The sequence below is a fragment of the Erpetoichthys calabaricus genome, chromosome 16, assembly GCF_900747795.2.
Source record: "Erpetoichthys calabaricus chromosome 16, fErpCal1.3, whole genome shotgun sequence".
NCBI lineage: Eukaryota > Metazoa > Chordata > Cladistia > Polypteriformes > Polypteridae > Erpetoichthys > Erpetoichthys calabaricus.
Genome location: NC_041409.2, coordinates 74,850,428 through 74,871,252, shown reverse-complemented (window position 1 = coordinate 74,871,252; position 20,825 = coordinate 74,850,428). Strand labels below are relative to the sequence as shown.

Sequence of the window (20,825 nt, the reverse complement as noted above, 5' to 3'; positions counted from 1 at the left end):
GCTAATGAGCAGGTGCTTAGTGTTATGGACAGTGTTTTATAAGGACAAGAAGAGCTCTCTCCATGGCATAAATGCAAATAACCTATGCTTCCTGCATTATGACTTCCCTTTACTGGAATAGGAGTAATAGTTTGACCATGTTACTTTTATTAGCGGCTCTTTACAATTAATTTTTATTTACTGTTTTTAAATAGCATGGAATTTAAGAATATGGTATTGTTTGGCACTTTTTTTTTTTTTTTTTAGTATTGTACAGTTTAATTTAGTTATACTGTATTTCATTTTTTTCTGAATACTTGTTGACACTTTTTTCTGTACACAGTTAAAATCTAATTTGTATGCATGTTTTGTTATTAAATACATATTTTATATTTTAAATGTACAAGTATCAAACATTGACATTTTTTGAGCCAGGGGTTGGTTTGGGACTATTTATCTGTTACTAATATCTGGAACCATAGACCTTTTTTTTTCTTTTTTCTTTCAATCAGAATTTATTATTGCAATATATAGTATTCAGCCTCATACATGATCCTTAGTTTGTTCTATTGCAGAATAGTTATTTCCACATTCCAACAGTGTTCAGAACCAAGGTCTAGTATGCCTGGACATGCCTAACTATTGCAAGTTACCAGACTGACATTGTGCTTGACCTTCATCATTTACCTCGCTGGTGGTGAACCCATGTGACTACTCACAAACATATACATAATATTGTCAAAGCTGTTTAATCTATTTCTGTATTGCAACATGTGGGGACAGTTCTTGGGTGCAAGGCAGAAAACAGCCCCAGACAGGGTGGCAATCCATGCTGAGCTCCTTCACTCATACTTGCATCATACATTTTAAGATAATTGTTAATTAAACACCACGTCTTTGAGGATGCTGGAGGTACTAGGTTGTTGTACCGTGTTAGCCATTATGAACATAGTGAGAAGTCAAGCAAAATGACACCTTTTATTGGCTAACTAAAAAGATTACAATATGCAAGCTCTCGGCATATTGTAATCTTTTTAGTTAGCCAATAAAAGGTGTCGTTTTGCTTTCCTTCTCACTAGGATGTTGGAGGAAAATCTATGCAAACAAGGTGAAAACAGAGGGGTAAACAGACTAAGAATTCTGTTAAATGTTAACCTTTTTTATTGTTAATGAGCATAAGTATATTGTCCTGTTATTCCTTAACACTATTAAAAAACACTGGTAAATTAGCTGTGGTTCCGCACACGTGAAACTTAACAAAAATAAAGAACCTGAATAATACCGTATAACCTTCTTTCAGATATTGACATTTCTGAAATATTAACAATAAAAATAAGGGAATTTATTGGAGGATGTGGAAAAATTAAATAGTCTTGAATATACTGATTGTTGCTTTCAGAAGGAAAATCAGATACAATTCAGTGACTGTAGATTCAGAACAAGATTATCATACCTACTGTATATTTAAAGAGTATGGATAACTGAGTAATTATTTGTGTAAATATCACTTTTGATTTTATATTATATTGGTCTATCAAATGTTGTACCTTCAAATGACCATAATTTGTGTAAAAGTAGATTCGGCAGTTTTAAATCAGTTTTCTAGCATATTTTGTCTGGAATACTCCTTCTTTCACTGCTGGAAAAATGTTCTTAAAGTTCAGAACACAACCATATCACAAAGATGATTAAATTAAAAGTTTTCAGAAATTTATAAAAAAAAAAATATATGCCTGACATTTTATCATTATTTTTAACACCACAAGGAATTTAACCCTTTCTTCACTACAGCAATATTCCATTACCCTTGTTATTTTAACATGAATTCAGATTTCTTAACAGTAGTTTCCTCCGTTATAGGGAGGTCCAAATAATTGTTTCTTGCCATTAATGTGTATTTTTTAAATCCTCATTTCAAAACACAAATAGGCTAATGGTATTACACCAATAATACAGCATTCATAATAACATTCAGCAGTTTGTAGCTTGTTTCCTCTTGAGGTATTTGTAATGTGTAAAGCAAACACCTCTATGGACAACAAAGGTATCTGTCATTTAACACCATAAAAGACAACAGAATTTTTAAAGGAAATGTTACTATGTCTTCATTGGAAAGCTGAAAGCTCTTGCTAAGGCCAAGAGCATTACTTGATTGTAGTATGTTTTTAACGCTAATTATAAAACTGAGAATGGAAATAAATTATACAGGCAAAATGTGTACAGTAGGTGTTTGACGTGTTGGACCTTTGTTGCAACTTGGGATTCATGGTTCTTCAGCTTTAGGTGTTTGGGTTATCTAATTCAATATTTCAGAGACTGTGCCTCTTCAATGATATTTTATAGTGTTGTGCTATAATCATCGGAACAGGTACATTTAGAAGGATGGTAGTATGGTAAATCCCATATCCTTTGTGGGAGGTATTGACATGCATCTCTCATGCTTTTATCAACATAGCTGGAAATGGTAGGGATCTCCTCCTTGAAGGTGTCAGAGCAGTCTGGGGCACTAGAAGTAATAGAGCACTGTTTGGTTTGGTGCCTGTTTGACCAAGATTCCATCATCTTTATTTGTTGCTTCTCGTCTCCTTTTTTACTAATGAATTCCTTTAGGACTTGTTTGAATTCATATACCAACTCCCAAGGCAGTATATCACTATCCACTAGAGCCTCTCGAAACCTGAAAGAGAAGTAAAGACAGCTGTGTCATTTGGTAGTTTAACACTTGCATTTATAAGTATTCAAGCCCCTCAGTGGTCAGTGAAGTTTCTCAAGTTTTAGTAACCATTAACTTTTGACAGTCATCTCAATTGTTTTTGCTTACAACCAATATTCTGTTAGTTATTTGATGCATAAGAAACTATATTGGTAATCTTAGAATGCAAGAAAATGCTGCACTTACTATAAATTTCTTTATGAAGGTGTTTCTGAAGGAATTTCTATATGGAATTAAAAATGCAATTTGAAAAACATTCCATCACACTTCAATTCACATTCCCTTCCTTTGGGATGTGGCCTAGCAATGGGGACTTGTGCCTTTGGAACAGGGATATAAAATGGCGGCACAAAATTATGTAAAAATTAAAATGTCCTTATACTAAACAGAAAGAGATCAAAACTGAAACCAGATAAAAGCAACTTATTAAAACCAAAAAAACAAATTCAAATGCCAAAAAAAAATTACTAAGACTCAGGGAAAAATAGAGCCGTCTGGACAGTAGCAGTTATTGGAGAATTACATGAGATAAATGGAAAGAGAGAAAAATGGTAATCTTCTACAGACAGTCTACATAACATTCTGATGATTTCTGAAGAGCAAAATCCACAGTATAACAAGGTCTTACTTGCCAGAGTCTGTGCAGTGTATTCTAAAGGCTTGTTCCTTTTAATAGAAAAGATTGACTTCTGATTTAGAAATTGGAGTGAAATCCAGCAAGCATTGTGGCTATATAGAAAAGTGTTCGATAACATTGTATCAATGTTTCCAAAAAAGACGTTATTACAAAATTTTGCTTTCAGAAAGACATTTTTCTTTGGAATTGACTGTCAGCAAGGAGTTGGCCAGCACTGTGTAGTTCATGTACATCAGAACATGAAAAAATTGCTTTTTTGTTCTGTTACACTGGCTCCACGAGTCTGGGCAATCTATACAATTTTTTTTTTTTTTTGGATTGGTGAAGTGAAGAAATACACCCTGATGATATCATTAATAAAATACAGATTATAAAGAGCTCTTCGTTATTTGGAATCCGTCTATTGCCTTCTGTGTGTGTGTGTGTGTGTGTGTGTGTGTGTATATATGTGTGTGTGTGTGTGTGTATATATATATATATATATATATATATATATTTATCTATATATTTCAGTACTGTGCAAAAGTTTTAGGCAGGTGTGAAAAATGCTGTAAACAATGCTTTCAAAAATGGAAGTGTTAATCATTTATTTTCATCAATCAACAAAATGCAGTGAATGAACAAAAGAGAAACCTAAATCAAATCAATATTTGGTGTGACCACCCTTTGCCTTCTAAACAGCATAAATTTTTCTAGGTACATTTGCACACAGTTTTTGAAGGAACTCGGCTGGTAGGTTGTTCCAAACATCTTGGAGAACTAACCACAAATCTTCTGTGGATGTAGGCTTCCTCACATGTAATCCCAGACACACTCGATGATGTTGAGATCAGGGCTCTGTGGGGGCCATACCATCACTTCCAGGACTTCTTGTTCTTCTTTACGCTGAAGATAGTTCTTAATGATTTTGGCTGTATGTTTGGGGTCGTTGTCCTGCTGCAGAATAAATTTGGGGCCAATCATACGCCTCCGTGATGGTATTGCATGATGGATAAGTGTCTGCCTGTATTTCTCAGCATTGAGAACTCCATTAATCCTGACCAAATCTCCAACTCCAGTTTGCAGAAATGCAGCCCCAAACGTTCAAGGAACCTCCACCATGCTTCACTGTTGCCTGCAGACACTCATTATTGTACCGCTGTCCAGCCCTTTGACGTACAAACTGCCTTCTGCTACAGCCAAATATTCAAATTTTGACTCATCAGTCCAGAGCACCTGCTGCCATTTTTCTGCACCCCAGTTCCTATGTTTTCATGCATTCTTGAGTCGCTTGGCCTTGTTTCCACGTCGGCGGTATGGATTTTTGGCTGCAACTCTTCCATGAAGACCATTTCTGGCCAGACTTCTCCGGACAGTAGATGGGTGTACCTGGGTCCCACTTGTTTCTGCCAGTTCTGAGCTGATGGCACTGCTGGACATCTTCCGATTTTGAAGGGTAATAAGCTTGATGTGTCTTTCATCTGCTGCACTAAGTTTCCTTGGCCGACCACTGCGTCTACGATCCTCAACGTTGCCCGTTTCTTTGTGCTTCTTCAAAAGAGCTTGAACAGCACATCTTGAAACCCATGTCTGCTTTGAAATCTTTGTCTGGGAGAGACCTTGCTGATGCAGTATAACTACCTTGTGTCTTGTTGCTGTGCTCAATCTTGCCATGACATGAAACTGTCTTCCACAACCTCACCTTGGTAGCAGAGTTTGGCTGTTCCTCACCCAGTTTTAAGCCTCCTACACAGCTGTTTCTGTTTCAGTTAATGACTGTGTTTCAACCTACATGTGACATTGATGATCATTAGCACCTGTTTGGTATAATTGGTTGATCATACACCAGACTGTAATCCTGCAAAATCCATGACTTTGTGCAAGTGTACCTATAAGAATTGATGCTGGTTTGAAGGCAAAAGGTAGTAACACCAAATATTGATTTGATTTAGATTTTTCTTTTGTTTGCTCACTTTGCATTTTGTAAATTGATAACAACAAACCGTCATTATTTACATTTCTGAAAGCATTCTTTGTTTACAGCATTTTTTCACACCTGCCTAAAACTTTTGCACAGTACTTGTGTGTGTGTGTGCATGTATATATGTATATAATACATGCACACACTGTCTCTCTATCATATATGTAATATGCTGCATAGTTTACTGTCTAATAATGCAAAGAATACGTGACACGTGTTTTGCCCTAATTCTGAGCTCATCAGGCATACACACTCACTCACTGCGCCCCCTCTCGGGGATTGAACCTTGAACGTCAGCGGCGAAGCCTCTTTACGTTGCACCACGGTGTGTGGTTCGTTTATTTGACAGCATGTAGATCGGGGTAATTACATTCATGACATTCGTAGTCTGAATCACAATCTGATTGTATGGGTGGTTACCTACCAGGTAACGCTTGTGGTTGGTCGGCAAACATCCACCACGGTGCCCTCTTCAGTTGCGAGAAGCAGATCATAGATCGTAAACTATGCAGCATCCTATCTATAGAGATAGATATAGAGAGAGATGTACAGTACAGTAAACCCTCGCTATATCGTGCTTCACCTTTCGCGGCTTCACTCTATTGCGGATTTTATATGCAAGCATATTTAAATATATATCACAGATTTTTTGCTGGTTCGCGGATTTCTGCGGACAATGGGTCTTTTAATTTCTGGTACATGCTTCCTCAGTTGGTTTGCCCAGTTGATTTCACACAAGGGATGTTATTGGCAGATGGCTGAGAAGCTACCCAACTTATTTTTCTCTCTCTCTCTCTCTCTCTCTTGCGCTGACTTTCTCTGATCCTGACGTAGGGGGATTGAGCAGGGGGGCTGTTCGCACACCTAGACGATACGGACGCTCGTCTAAAAATGCTGAAAGATTATCTTCATGTTGCTCCCTTCTGTGCAGCTGCTTCGTGAAGCAACATGCTGCACGGTGCTTCGCATACTTAAAAGCTCGAAGGGCACGTATTGATTTTCGATTATTTGTTTTTCTCTGTCTCTCTCTCTCTCTCTCTCTCTCTCTGCTCCTGACGGAGGGGGTGTGAGCTGCCGCCTTCAACAGCTTTGTGCCGCGGTGCTTCGCATACTTAAAAGCCAAACAGCCCTATTGATTTGTTTGCTTTCCTCTCTCTTTCAGACAGTCTCTGCTCCTGACGCGCACTCCTTTGAAGAGGAAGATATGTTTGCATTCTTTTAATTGTGAGCCGGAACTGTCATCTCTGTCTTGTCATGGAGCACAGTTTAAACTTTTGAAAAAGAGACAAATGTTTGTTTGCAGTGTTTGAATAACGTTCCTGTCTCTCTACAACCTCCTGTGTTTCTGCGCAAATCTGTGACCCAAGCATGACAATATAAAAATAACCATATAAACACATATTAACCCGTGGCCTGCCTGTGTGTATGTATGTATTTATGTATGTATGTGGTATGTATATATGTATGTATGTATGTATGTGTGTGTGTGTGTGTGTGTGTGTGTGTGTGTGTGTATATATAATATATATATATAATACACACACACACACACACACACAAGGGGGGGACCCAAAAATAACCGGAATTTTGTTGTTGTTAGGTTGGTACTTGTAATACGTGGTTGGGCCGCTAGGGCGATCTAGTTACACTCCTCACAAGTCAGTCTGCCAAATGCCATCAGTCTGGAAGGTTGTGCTTGTGTTCAGTGAATTTTTTTGTAAAAGTAGTTTTGTGCAAGCGTCGTTTTTTTACGATGGCCGATTTGAAGATTCGCAAAATTTGAAAATGAGAAGAGTTTCTGTAAAATTTGTCCCGCGATTGCTGACAGCAGATCAAAAAGAGCATCGCCTGGAAACTTGTCGTGAAATGATCAGTTTGATAATGACCCAGATTTTTTTTCCAAAATTACAGGAGATGAAACGTGGTGCTACAGTTACGATCCTGAGTCGAAACAGCAGTCCAGTCATTGGAAAACCGTGAATTCTCCTCGAGCAAAAAAAGCTCGGCAGGTGAAATCAAAAGTGAAACAATGTTGATTTCTTTTTTTGATGTCAAAGGTCTCGTGCATTATGAATTTGTTCCAGCAGGTCAGACTGTAAACCAAGCATTCTACCTAGAAGTGTTAAGAAGGTTGTGCAACAGGGTGAGAAGGAAAAGCCCTGATTTGTGGGAGTCGGGCGATTGGTTCTTTCATCATGACAACGCTCCATCTCACACTGCTCTCGGCATTCGCCAATTTTTGGCAAAAAACGGTATGACAACCCTGAACCACCCACCCTACTCACCGGATTTAGCTCCGTGTGATTTCTTTTTGTTCCCTTGGATGAAAAAAGACTTGAAAGGAAGGCGTTTGCTGACGTCGAAGAGGTAAAACAAGAAACGACCAGAGCATTAATGGGCATTACTTCAGACGAATTTAAAAAATGTTTCGAACAATGGAACAAACGGTTAGATAAGTGTATTTCCGCCAATGGAGAGTACTTTGAAGGAGACTAATTGTAGTTTGTACAGAAAATTAAATTAAACACGTTTTAAAAATATTTCCGGTTATTTTTGGGTCCCCCCTCATATATATAATATATCTCACAGGCAGTATGAATTTGTATGTAAGTCGGAACAGGTCCATTATTTTAATAAATGCTATTGTTGACCGACTGTAACCTAGTGCTCTGCCAATGAATGATGGAATTTCACCTCTCTCTGACCTTTTTATTATTTCTACTTTATTTTCAATGGTGATGGGTTTTCTCTTCTTTACTGTATCACCAGCACTTGCATCAGATTTGTGTTTCAGAGATATACTTGAAGGGTGATGACAAAAGGTTTTGATGAGCTCTTCTGTACAGCTATCACAGCAGGCAGGCATCCCTCGTCAGCACGTCTGGTGTACTGACAAGAGACAACTTCCTGCTATGTTCGTAACAGTACAAGGAGGCTTGCTATTGAGAATGAATGGGAGTAGCGAGGGGCGGTTCACCACCCACTCACCACACAGTCATCTCTACTACAGTATGCAGCCTGAAGCGTGAGTCCGCCCATCGAGAACAAACATGGTGCGGCCAAATGCGTGTAGTGAATCGCCCACCACCGCCTCCATTCAAAATGCAGCCACCCGAAGCACACTACAATGCTACCCCTTGCTGCCCCGTTCACCCTCAATGGCCTCAGTTCAGCCACAACCGGTCACCGCTTGCAGCATTACCAGCCGCCCACTGAAAACAATTCGAGGGGAGCCTTGTGTAGTGGGCGGGCAGTGAAATGCCCTACACCGCTCCATCCAGCCTGCGTCCAGTCAGGAGCAGTAGCTGCAACGGCGTAGTGGGCGGACAGCGAACTGCCCCATTAAGCCTCCGTCCTGCACACGAGCGATAGCTGTGGCCCCAGTGACTATGGACGACTTGGCACCGGGAGCCGCCCGAGGGACACAGGGACACTACACTGCGCAAGCAGCGAAATCGCACCCCTCCAGCCACTACTTGCAGCGTCCTCCGGCCAAAGATGATGGAGCGGCAGTTTAATGAGGCGCATGCATCACAGCTGCGGCCTCGTTTGTAAGTTGTGGGTTGGGTGTCTGTAACCTGGGGACTACCTGTATATGTGTGTGTGTATATACAGTATATATAATATGCATTCCCTGGGTTACGTATGAGATAGGGACTGCAGGTTTGTTAAGTTAAATTTGTATGTAAGTCTAAACAGGTACATTATTTTAATACATTCTGTTGTTGACCGACTGTAACCAAGTGCTCTGCCAATGAATGATGGAGTTTCACCTGTCTCTGAACTTACTATTTCTGCTTTATTTTCCATGGTGATGGTTTTTCTTTTCTTTACTGTATCACCAGCACTTGCATCAGATTTGTGTTTCAGAGACAAGAAGGGTGAAGGCAAAAGGTTAAGATGAGCTCTTCTGCACAGCACTGTATATGTTATCACAGCAGGAAGACACCGCTCATCAGCACGTCTGGTGTACTGACGAGAGACAACTTCCTGCTATGTTCGTAACAGTACAAGCAGGCTTGCTATTGAGAATGAATGGGGGCGGCGAGGGGTGATTCACCATTTGCCCATGACACAGTCCCCTCCACTTGCATACAGTATGCTGCTTGCAGCATCTGCCTACCAAGAATGAACAGGGTGCGGCCAAAGGCAGGTAGTGAATCACCCACCACTACCCCCATTCAAGAGGCAGCCACCCGAGGCACACTACAATGCTGCACCCCGCCACCCCATTCACCCTCAATGGCGTCTGTTCAGCTACAACCGGGTCACCGCTTGAGGCATCACCAGCTGCCCACCGAGAATGAACCGGGCAGCCAATCGAGGGACACTGCAAGACTGAGTGGTGGGCGGGCAGTGAAACGCCTCCATCCACCCCATCAAGCCTCCGTCCTGCACACAAGCGGTAGCTGTGGCCCTAGCGACTATGGACCACAGTTCGCCGCTTGCCGTGCACCCTGCCGCACACTGAGAATGAATGGGTTGTGGCTCCCACCGCCCCATTCATCAACCGAAGCTGCCCAAGGGACACTACACTACACTGCGCGAGCAGCGAAATCGCCCCCTCCAGCCACCGCTTGCAGCATCCCCAGACCGAAGATGGAGTGGCAGTTACTAAGGAGCCTGTGTCGCGTCCCGCAGACAGATGAAGGAGCAGCTGCGGCCCCGTAACCCTAAACTGTATATATAGATGGGGGAAACCCCTCCTCACTATTTCTGTGACTTCCAATATACGTAGGAAGCCCAAATTTCCCATGCTCATCCTTTACACTGTGCCCTCATCCTTTACTCTTACCATTGGGCTGTAAGGAACTTTCAGAACTGAACTCTCCTTTTGGCGGTTTCATTCCTTATTTCCGTTAACAGGCGATTTATTTCATGGCAGAGATGCACAAGGGCTGCCCCCGGTACCCCTTCCTTTTTCCGCATGGCCACTGTCCACGCACCTACCACATGGTTGGCTCCCTGCCTATATACATTAACGACGTCCCGCACTCATGTGTCTCCTCACTCGGTTCCTTACTTTCCTCAGCTGTTCGTTGTGCTCACTGCTCCCTTCTTCTTTACTCCAACGCTTCAAGCCTGTTATTGTTGGCCTTGCTTCACGTCTTCCTGGTGGTGACTCCTGCCTTTTTGTTTACTCCCAACACTTCAAGGCTGACATTGTTGGGTTTCCTTACTTCCTCACGTCGCCCTCCTCGTGACTGTTGCCTTTTCTTTTACTCCACCGCTTCAAGGCTGTCATTGTTGGGCTTCCTTACTTGCTCACGCACGTCTTCCTGGTGCTGACTTTTGCTTTTCATTCCCTGCTCTATCGCTTCTCTCCATCCTTTGTACTTGCTTTCTCAATGGGTGCTACTTTACCCCGATTAACATGTCTATTCCGGTGATCACCATTGATCACAATTTCATCGACCCGTACCCTGTGGTTTCCATGCCCCGAGATTGCACCCTCCTCTTCTATTCTCTCTTACTTCTTGCATGGCTATATCAGTCTCAGCCTTGATATCCGCAGAGACATTGTGTCTTATGTACTAAATGACTGGGACAGGTTCAAGGTGTGGACTGATGACAGTACAGGAGACAATTCTACTATACAGGACCACTATAGTAGTGAAATGCATAAACTCTCAACCTATGCATGTGAACTGATAGCTGCTGCGGAATTGTTGTGTTGCCGCTTTCAAATGTATAGAAATGGGGAAAGATTCACGGGTAGCAATTTGGGTAGTGGACACTTCGATATTTTATGAATGTTTCAACACTGACAACGTGGACACAAAGTTATCAATGAAACCTGTTGTATCTTTACAATGGTTGACAAACGCGAAATGTAACTTGAACACAACACGTCCTCCAAATACGAACCTGATTGAAAGAAATAATAATAAGATCCTTGATAACAGCAACACTCCTAACAGTGACAAAACAATTACATTGACAATCATGTTAACGTTATTTTTAAAATGTTTTCTTTTTCATAACTTCTTTAACACACTACTTTTCCAATGCAAAGTGCGGGGGTATGTGTATACAGTGGAACCTCGGTTTGCGAGCATAATTTGCTCCGGAAACGTGCTCGTAGTCCAAAGCACTCGTATATCAAAGTGAATTTCCCCATAATAAAAAATGGAAACTCAGATGATTTGTTCCACAACCAAAACTATTTTATTCTATAAAAATGATTTATGTATTTTTACTTTATATTTTGTATTAAACAAATTAACCTGCACTTTACCTTTGAAAAGAATCATGGCTGGTGTTGAGCGAGTTTCTAAACTCTTGTGGGATTGCACCCAACGGGACGACACGCGGAAGAGCATCCCAAAGCAATCGCAGTCTCCCAGCGCTGTAGCAGTTCGCCATAAAAGCGAATCCAAAAAGATCGCGGACATGCTATAAGCGTCTGCCGTCGATGGGTGATACAAGGAACATTATAAATGCGCAGGGCCCTGCCTGACTGCTGTGTCTGTGTATAGGAGAGCGGCAGATCCCGCTGCAATAAATAACCGCGCTGTTGCTGTTTCAAGCTGAACAAAGCTGGTGTTGCTAAAGTACTGAGACTCCGCTTTGTGTTTTAGGGTGCAAGACGGGGACTCGCACGTCACAGCACACACACACATGCGCATACACAGTCACAATGCTAATGCTGCAGTAAACAGTATACGCTCGTACGGATGTTGACTATATGAGTGAGGCACGCCGACTCAGACGGAGAATATGAGACGATCGCCCACAATCTTGCAGCGAGAGAGAGAAGAACCATCAGCTCAGTTGTGATCACATGATGCTCAGCATACAAAGCGTATACATACTACTCGTACTGCAAGACCTCGCTCGTTTATCAAGTCAAAATTTTTAAATTTTTGCTCGTCTAGCAAAACACTCGTAAACCAAGTTACTTGCAAACTGAGGTTCCACTGTATGTGTAATACATATATAATATAATATAGCGCTTCACGCTAGCCAATTCGCATCTCTGCTGCTCGCATTGTGAAGGGGGGGTTGAACGCGCGCACTCTATATATCTCATCACACGTACACACAGGACTATTCAAAATGAGAGCAAATTTCAAAAATTTTATTTCAAACAAACTGTACAAGACAAACACATTCTGCACATCACTGGATAGAGGAAAGTTCAAAGTTTGGTCCTATGGTCCTTGAGGTTGAATGCACTCAACATGAGCACCATGTGTAGCGTGACAAACATTAAAACGGTGAACCATTTCTTGCCACACATGAGTCAACTGATCCCTAATTACTGAATTCACAGCTTCCTTAAGTTGATGTCACAAATCTTTAAGATTAGTGGGCATAGGTAGAACAAGCACTGTTTCTTTAATGTACCCCCACAGATAAAAATTGCAGGGCGGTAAGGTCTGGAGATCTGGGAAGCCATAAACAATGAGCAAGATCTTGTTGTCCACCTCTTCCAATACATCGTCCTGGAATGGTGTCGTTCAGGTAACGCCGGACCTCCAAGTGGAAACGAGGCGGTGCACCAACTTGCATGAAAATGAAGTCATTTGAAGCTTTTTAAAGTTGAATTTTTAAACACTGAAGTTTCCTCTATCCAGTAATGTGTGGAATGTTTCTGTCTTATACAGTTTGTTTGAAATAAATGTTTGAATTCTGCTCTTTCATTTTGAATAGCCCTGTTTATATATTCTATGTGTGTATATTATATGTGTGTGTGTGTGTGTGTGTGTGTATAATTTTTTATTATTTTTTGCATTCTTGTATGTCTTTTTCAGATTCACACCACATGCATGGCAGTGCTGTGTTCAAAGGCTGGAGATGTTAGTATCTATCTTGATGCTGAGGACAGTATAGATGCAGAGGCATTTGAATAACATGTCATTGCACTTTAATGTGTTAATTATACAGATCAACTGTGTTTTTTCCCAGCTCTGTTAGAGTTGAGCTGTCTCATTTGATTTATCACTGGCTGTTGTCTGGAATAAAAGTTTAATGTAAAAAAACTACTATTTTCCTTCCCCTTTGTGGAGGAAAAGTAAGCAACCATATTAAATAATTCTATTAATTATAGAGTATCTAATTAACAAATAGAAATGTTTAACTTACAGTCTGCACAGAGATGTAACTGAACAATTGTTGAGAAATGCAAGTTACATTTATAGGAAAATAACACATTTAGTTATGTTACGATCATATATCTGGTAGGAAAAGTTAAAAGCTGAATCCATATGTGTCCTAGAGGTGGGCGGTATGACCAAAATTCTATATCACGGTATTTTTCTAAATTCTGCCGGTTTCACGGTATTAGACGGTATTTTTTTCCCCATGCATGAGTGGATGTTAACCACATTTTCCACTGCAATTATTGCAGTAGACTGGCTAAGAATAACCTATTAGACTGTTATGAGAATTGTACATCGTACAAAAAGACATTTTAATGTGCACACAAGTATTAATCCAGGTTTGCATGGCCCCATAAAGTGATGGTTTTCAAGGGGGTGGCACTAAAGAGAAGGAATCACATTGCATGACAGATGGAGTCAAAATATAGAACCTTTAATTGAACAAATTTTGCAAAAGCTTAAACTATGATTTTGACAACATATATTCAACCATCCAAAGAGGCATTTAGACTTAGTAAAATATCCAGAGGTGTTTGTCAAAAGTTGGATTGCTCTGAACACGTCTTAGAAAAGGAATAAATAGTAAATATTTTTTGTAAACCAACTACACTTTCTGTTAATGTTAACAATCTCTGTCCACTGACACGTTAAAGTGACTTTTTAAACAATTTTACCATCATTAAACTGCATAATATTTAAACTAATAAATAATAACAATAAAATACATAATAGTATTACTGATAGTTGCACCATTACTTCAAGGCTTCAAGCCCAGGTGCATTACACAGTATTCACCAAATTAAAATAAGTGCAACTTGGTGATGACATCTTACCAACTGTACCATCATTTAGGCAAACTGCATTAATATGGACCTTGCTTCAAGCTAAGCTATATATATAAATAATAACTGCAACTTGCATTTATAATGCTGTTTGTGGTATAGCCCTATGGAAGCGCATTAGGGCCACTGTGAAGAAAAAAAAATATGGACACGGAAGAAAAAAACAAACTATATGTCGAGAATAAATTCGACATGTTGACTATGTCAAGATTAAAATCGACATCTCCACTTTATTCTCATAGTTTATTTTATAATTAAAGTAGAATGTTGTAAACTAAACTTCATCCTAAAATCAATGTTTAATTTACTAGATATTCTCAAACCCCGTCACAAGTTAATGCAGCACATCAAATACTTTGTGTTAAGTGTTCCCCGACCCAGTCGTTAATCACTACGCTTCTTAAACTGACTTCCTCCGTACTAAGAGCAGGTGCCTGCAGCAATCACCGCACAGAATCCATTCACTTCATGATATTCCTGCTCTCTACCAAAACCCCAGTTCCTATCTTTCCTTTTTCTTTCTCCACATTACCAATCCCCACATGATAAACGTCTTTGTGAAATTAAAACTAGTTATTAACTTAGCCGACGGAGTGTTCAGAACTTTAAAAATATCTTCGTTATACATGTTTAATTATGCCATCCATTCAGAGTTGCGCCCATCTCTGAACGAGTCGCCAGCACATCACAGGATAAATACAAGCAAAACATACACTAGCAAGTACAAAAACAAGTACAACTTGGCTTGCAGTATTATCCAGTAGTATAGAAACAGTATTTACACATCTGACCTTTTAAAACTAAAGTATATCCAGGCGACGGATGTGACTCCTTTTTTTCGGCAAAAGTTTCGGAATGCTCTCTGTCCATTTTCACCGCGCGGCATACCTATGCTACCACCCACTATTTGGTGGTGTAGCAGTGAAAAAGAGCCCTAGTGCAACAAATATGTGTTTAGCGGTGTAGCAGTGAAAAAGGTCCCCACTTGAACAGTTTCCCGCTGCGCCACGTTCCGAACGTCGTTTAGGCCATTTAAACCAGTGTTGCGGTATAAGAAAAATCCATATCATAAAAAAAAAAAAAAAAAAACGGTTTTCGGTATGAACCGGTATACCGCCCAGCACTAATGTGTCCTTTTCCAGTTCCTTAAACAATGGGTATCGTTTAAAAGAATACTCCACCAAAAATATTCTTTTATATGTTACTTACCCCTTGCAAATTGTAGTGGATGCCTAGAAAAAATGGTCATGTTTTCTTGGAGAAAGTACATAAAGAAGATTCAAACTAAACGTGAACTAACGGTGACCAACTGTGGACATCTGCAGACTGTGAAAAATGTCAATGGAACAAAGAAAAATCTACTGATTTGGCACATAAATTTCCAAAAACCCATCATAAAACTTAAACAGGAAAGTTGCATTCCCATTGTACTGTGCTTCTAATTTGAAGATCCACCTCTCCCATATTCCTTAGTAAAGAATCCTATCTTCAGACTTTTATGCTGAGTTTTTCAGAAATACATGCATTTTTTGTTAAAATATCTTTTACATGTTCCGAGATTGTGAATAGATAGGACATGTGGATTATGCGACCTGAGTTATGCGAGAATAATTTTTTTCTTTTTTCCATGGACATTTTTCACATTGTTTTCTGTTATCTAGAGTTGATTATTGTGCAGTCCTGTTCAGTTTAAGTTGTCTTTATGTGCTTTCTTCATGGAAACAAGATTAAAAAATTTTCTCGGCCAGTTCTATAAACTACATGGTGTAGTGGATTATTCCTTTTAAGCCTTTTCGGTTAAATAAAACGCAAGGACAAGGGGAAAATTTTCCTGATTTTCATTTCTAAGGGAGCTTTTTAAAGTACAGTAGTATGTTATAGTTAAATGAGAGTTCACAATACAAGTGGTAGAAATACATTATTCAAAGAAGTTGTATTTAGCTTCCACACCTTGTTGAAAATCTTTTTTGAAGGTAAGCTATAACAGCTATCATTGAACATTTGAAGAAGAACTCAGCAGAATTAGAGTATGGAAAAAATCACCCTGTATAGATATATTCTGATGTGCCTTTGCAATACTGGGCTGTCATAAAAAGTGAACTCTTTACCAAAGCAAGTTAGAGTTAATCAAAAGAGGTTAGGTTTTATGGGTTTGGTTACTTGGTAAAAATGTTGGGGTAGATTTGCATTTGGGGGAGAAAAAAATCTGTTATCTGATGAAAATTGCATTATTGGACATCATTTATTCCATTCCCTGACAAATGGGTATCTAGACTTAATAAAATCACAATCCCAGCAGGGTGCATTATACTAGAGTTATTTTTCTCCATAATGGTTTTAATTATGTCTTTGTGCAAGGACCAATGCACTGCATGTCCTTAAAAGTAAGTGTACAGCATGTTTATAAATAGCATCTTAGTTGACGTGGAAATAATATACTAAAATTAGGTTAATATTTATAAAAATCCTATACTGCTGCATGTCATTCCCTTCAGATTTCCCAAGATATCTCCCAGTTATCTGCTCAATGTCTTCTTTGCTCCACAATTATTAAAAAGAATTAACAATATAGACATTCATGTGTAATTTTATACTAGCATTTGTAGTATTACTGGGGTATGTGTCGGTGTTTTTTCTTTGCATTTTAGTGTTTTCAGTTTTGTTGTCTCGCTCACGGAGGCTGTAATATGCTTTAAATTTAAGTATGTCTGACGCTAATGGAATCGGGTTAAATCAAATACATAGGTACATATTTTAAATGGGAATTAAAATGTAAAGTAAGAGTATAAAAATAGAGTACCTTGTCAACACAGTAGCAATATATTTGGGTTGAATTTGTGAGCAAAGGTGTTCTAATTGCCTCTGTTCAGAAGTTGGGATGAGGCCCTTGAGACTTTCATAGCTGTGTGACCAACAATAATCTGTACCACTATATGGAATCCTTTGATCCCTCTCCATCTCTCTAACCATCCTCTCCCTTTCCTCAACTTGCCACAATATTTCTCTCATTAAAGTCTTGGTGGGTACTTCTGACAACTTCTGCTCCGGTTGGTCCGTTTCTGATCTTGGCCATTTCATCCAGCCAAAAAGAGGCATAGTACAGCTGTGAAAGCAAACATATACAGGTTTATTACAGATTATTTTAGAAGGAACATTTCTCTGTTTTGCTATGTAAAGCAGTGGGAGGAATTCCTTTTATAGGGTGATGTTAATTACTCCAAGTACATTAATGATTGTAGAATGGGGAAAATATAATTGGGGGGAAAACACAAATTTACTTTTAATATGCTATTTAATATTAAATGAACATTGCATGGAAAATTTGAACTTCCTTTCAAATATTTGGAGATAGTCTGCTGATAAGCAAGGAGACATTAAAATATAAATTTCTACTCTTAAGTTTGTTAAATGGTATTGATAATTTAGCTGTAGTTTATTGCTGATGGATCTATGATCATTTGTTCAGTTTTGCCCCAAAGTCCAAACTGAATTTTTTCGTTTTGCTTTTTTTTTTCTACTTTGTATTTAAAGTAAATGGCTGTATCTGTTAAGTTATTTTTACATGTTTAACTGAGTAGGAAGCCATTGCTATGTTCTGGTGTTTGAAAATAAAATAATAAAAGACCATATTGTAATATGCCATCCTTTTGACATTTTTATGAATTTGCTTTTTACGGTACACAGTTGCAGGCAGCAGAATCCTTTCTGGTATATTAGATATGAATGCTTGGTTATTCTGGAACTATACACTTGCTTGGTGTGTGTGCTTGAGGGTCCTATAATGGACTTTACCTGGCCAGGATTGGTTTGTGCTTTTGCCTGTCACTGTCAAAACTGGTTCATGGATGGATGGTGTAAAATTAAAAACTTGCAGAAAATTCCTATTACCTTGGTATAATGGATGTGTTTATATACAGTAATCATATTCTCGTTCTATTTTTTTTTTTTTTACTGGTAGGCTTTAATGTACAGCCCTGGTTTTTATTTATTGAAAATACAAATAAATTCTCCCTTTTAAATAAGTTTATAAATCATTTTTTAAAGTTTTTTTTCCAGACAGTACTCTTAAACCCATTTACCATTATTTGTGACTGTTCTTTCTTTAAAAAAATAAAATATGTATAGAGATAAATATATTTAGCTATATTACTAAACAATTGTCCTGTATAATGTACCTGAATATCTTTTTCCTGTCTTGCTGTGTACATTTCAGATTAGTACTGAATTTAGAGGAAACATTTTTATCAGGTATTTTTCAGTATGATTTTTATGTAAATTATTGTATGCAAACGGCATAAAACGTTTTCCTTTTGAAAACAATTTTTCACATTATTTTCATTTTTTTTAAAATAAATCTTTATGCCTTCTAATTATTGATAGAAAAACTATTATAAAATTGCTTTTTTTTTTTTGTTCTGCAATCTTAATACCATGTTTTGCATTGAACCTTGGAATGTTCCTTGAATTTCAGAACATGCGTTTTTGCAATTTTGCTCAAAGTAGATTTGTTTTGCATCTGTAAAAAACTGTGTAAAGAATTAACACATGGTAGCACTGATTGCAGCAAAAAACTAAGGTAAAAAAAGTACCATATTCACTGTAATTTTTATATTGAACAAAGTGGTGCGGAAACATCTTAAATGAGTTCATATAAATAGTTATGCTGAATAAGATGCACTCAGAATCTAATTTAATTCTCTTGGACTCCTTTTATAAGACACTTCTTACTTGGCTAACCAAATATTCTTCCAGTCAAAACAAAACAAGCAACCCTAACAAACTTCCAATATGTTAACTGTAATTATTGTTATAATTAAACTTTTTTTATATAAATGTATGCACTTTAGATCCACCTTTTTAAAGCCTCAGAACAAAATGAGGTAGATTAATATTTTTACTTTTTTTTTCTTCCAAAATTAATAATCCAGTGTTCAGACAGTACAGCTCAAATAAGAGCAAACATTTTTCTAATAATGCATAGTATAGGCAGAAATAAGCTTTTCATTTTAGAATTCACAGTGCTTATAGAAAATTACTATAAAATACAAAAGAAACCTAATGTTACTTACATTGTGTTTAATCTTCAGTTGCCAATGATAGTATTTCCCAATAGAAAGAGACCTTCTGATCTTCTTGACACCTTTTTTAAAAAAGTGAATTCCCATCTCTTTGTTCCAGGAGTCATTTTCATGGATGCATTTTGGTACAAGTCTGAGTCTTAGTGTGTTGTAAAAGGATAGCTTTTGCTCTCTGGAAAGTATTTTCCTTTCTCACTGTAAAAAGAAGAAAATTACTGTTCAATTAGGATGCTTTTCTTCCCTTCTCTTGAATAAAGATAAGTCTGTGATGCAGCCAGATGTGTCCTTACCTCAAGACAAGCCTGTCTTCTATTTCAGTGTCTTGCTCTGCACAGCCCTCAGGCTCTTACTCTTTTGCAAAGGACTTACTCAGCGAGCAAATCAGAGAGAGCCTAGAATTGGGAATACAAGCTAAAATAAATAATCTGCTTTAGAAGCATTAAAAACTGAATCTACTGTACTTTGATAATTCATCAGTGGATATTTTAGCATTTTGGCAGTTTTGCTTAAGTTGTCATTTGCTATGCCACTATAATATATTTTATATAATTCATATTTTTCCATTTGAAATTGTGCAGCTATCTGTATGTTTAAGGTAATATCCTCTGATGTTCTATTTTTGTTTTCAGGCTTTGACACTCACATCTGTGCCAAATATAAAAATGATAGATAAATAAGATTTTATGTATGCTTATATGATACATAAATTACCATATTTTTAAATATATAATATTTTTTGCTTAAAGTCCTTCCACAGTTATAGTATGCTTAAATGCATTTTTTTAAGATGCTGATGAGAATAAAATATATGTATGTAGTTGTACAATTGTTTCATTGCATTTGTTTTTGGTGCCCTTTTTCTTGCCTTTGTCTAATGCTGACCTTTTCTTTTTGAAGCAGGATGTATTTAGCCTGCAACCACTTTCTGATGTCAAAGCACTGAATCATTGGTAGTGGGTAGAAGCCATTGTATATGAATGCACATAGTCTTAATTTTTCATGCTTATAACTGACATATTAAAAGTATTAAAAATGAAATGACACTTGAGATCTCAGTGTTTATAGCTGTGCTAAGCTGTTCTGACATAAGTGAATGATATTTGCCACAGTTAATACTAAATATTTGCAAGTTACTTTGAGATAGTGAATGTTAGTGCTCAGTCTTGTTTTAATTTTCGTATTTTGGGTTGTTTGTCCTGGGTTTGAAACCCATCCTGGTTACTGTAGGTATAAAGTTTACATGGTCTCTCAATCTATACTAATATTTTGTCTTGTACTTAAATTTTTCTTTCATATCTGAAAAATATATCTGTTAAGTGACAGTTCTAAATTTTCTCCCTGTGAGTGAGTGTAGATATGTACATGATATGCCTTAAAATATACTTCTATTCAACCCAGACTTGGGTTATGCTTTGTTCTTGTTGTTCCCAGTATAAGCTCTGGCTCTAGGCATCTGCTTCTCTGAACTGTCAGCAGGACTGATGCCAGCAATTAAAGTTCATCATGCATAT

General features: G+C 38.2%; 2 protein-coding genes across 3 annotated transcripts in view; one reads left to right on the top strand and one right to left on the bottom strand.

The window, feature by feature from the left end:
• tdrd9 (tudor domain containing 9) overlaps window positions 1–20,825 on the top strand; it is a 272,667-nt gene that overhangs the window by 4,136 nt on the left and 247,706 nt on the right. The gene's annotated exons all lie outside the window — the stretch shown is intronic.
• rd3l (RD3 like) lies at window positions 1,850–19,657 on the bottom strand. 2 transcript variants are annotated; one of them, XM_051920128.1, is made up of 4 exons: window positions 19,605–19,657; window positions 19,306–19,509; window positions 17,037–17,339; window positions 1,850–2,656 (listed from the first exon to the last, which is right to left on the bottom strand). In XM_051920128.1, the coding sequence occupies exons 3-4, from the start codon at window positions 17,330–17,332 to the stop codon at window positions 2,317–2,319; spliced, it is 636 nt and encodes a 211-aa protein (XP_051776088.1). In that variant the 5' UTR covers window positions 17,333–17,339; window positions 19,306–19,509; window positions 19,605–19,657; the 3' UTR covers window positions 1,850–2,316. The 2 variants fall into 2 exon arrangements, with proteins under 2 accessions (XP_051776088.1, XP_051776087.1); XM_051920127.1 differs by lacking the exon at window positions 19,605–19,657 and having other exon boundaries at window positions 19,306–19,597.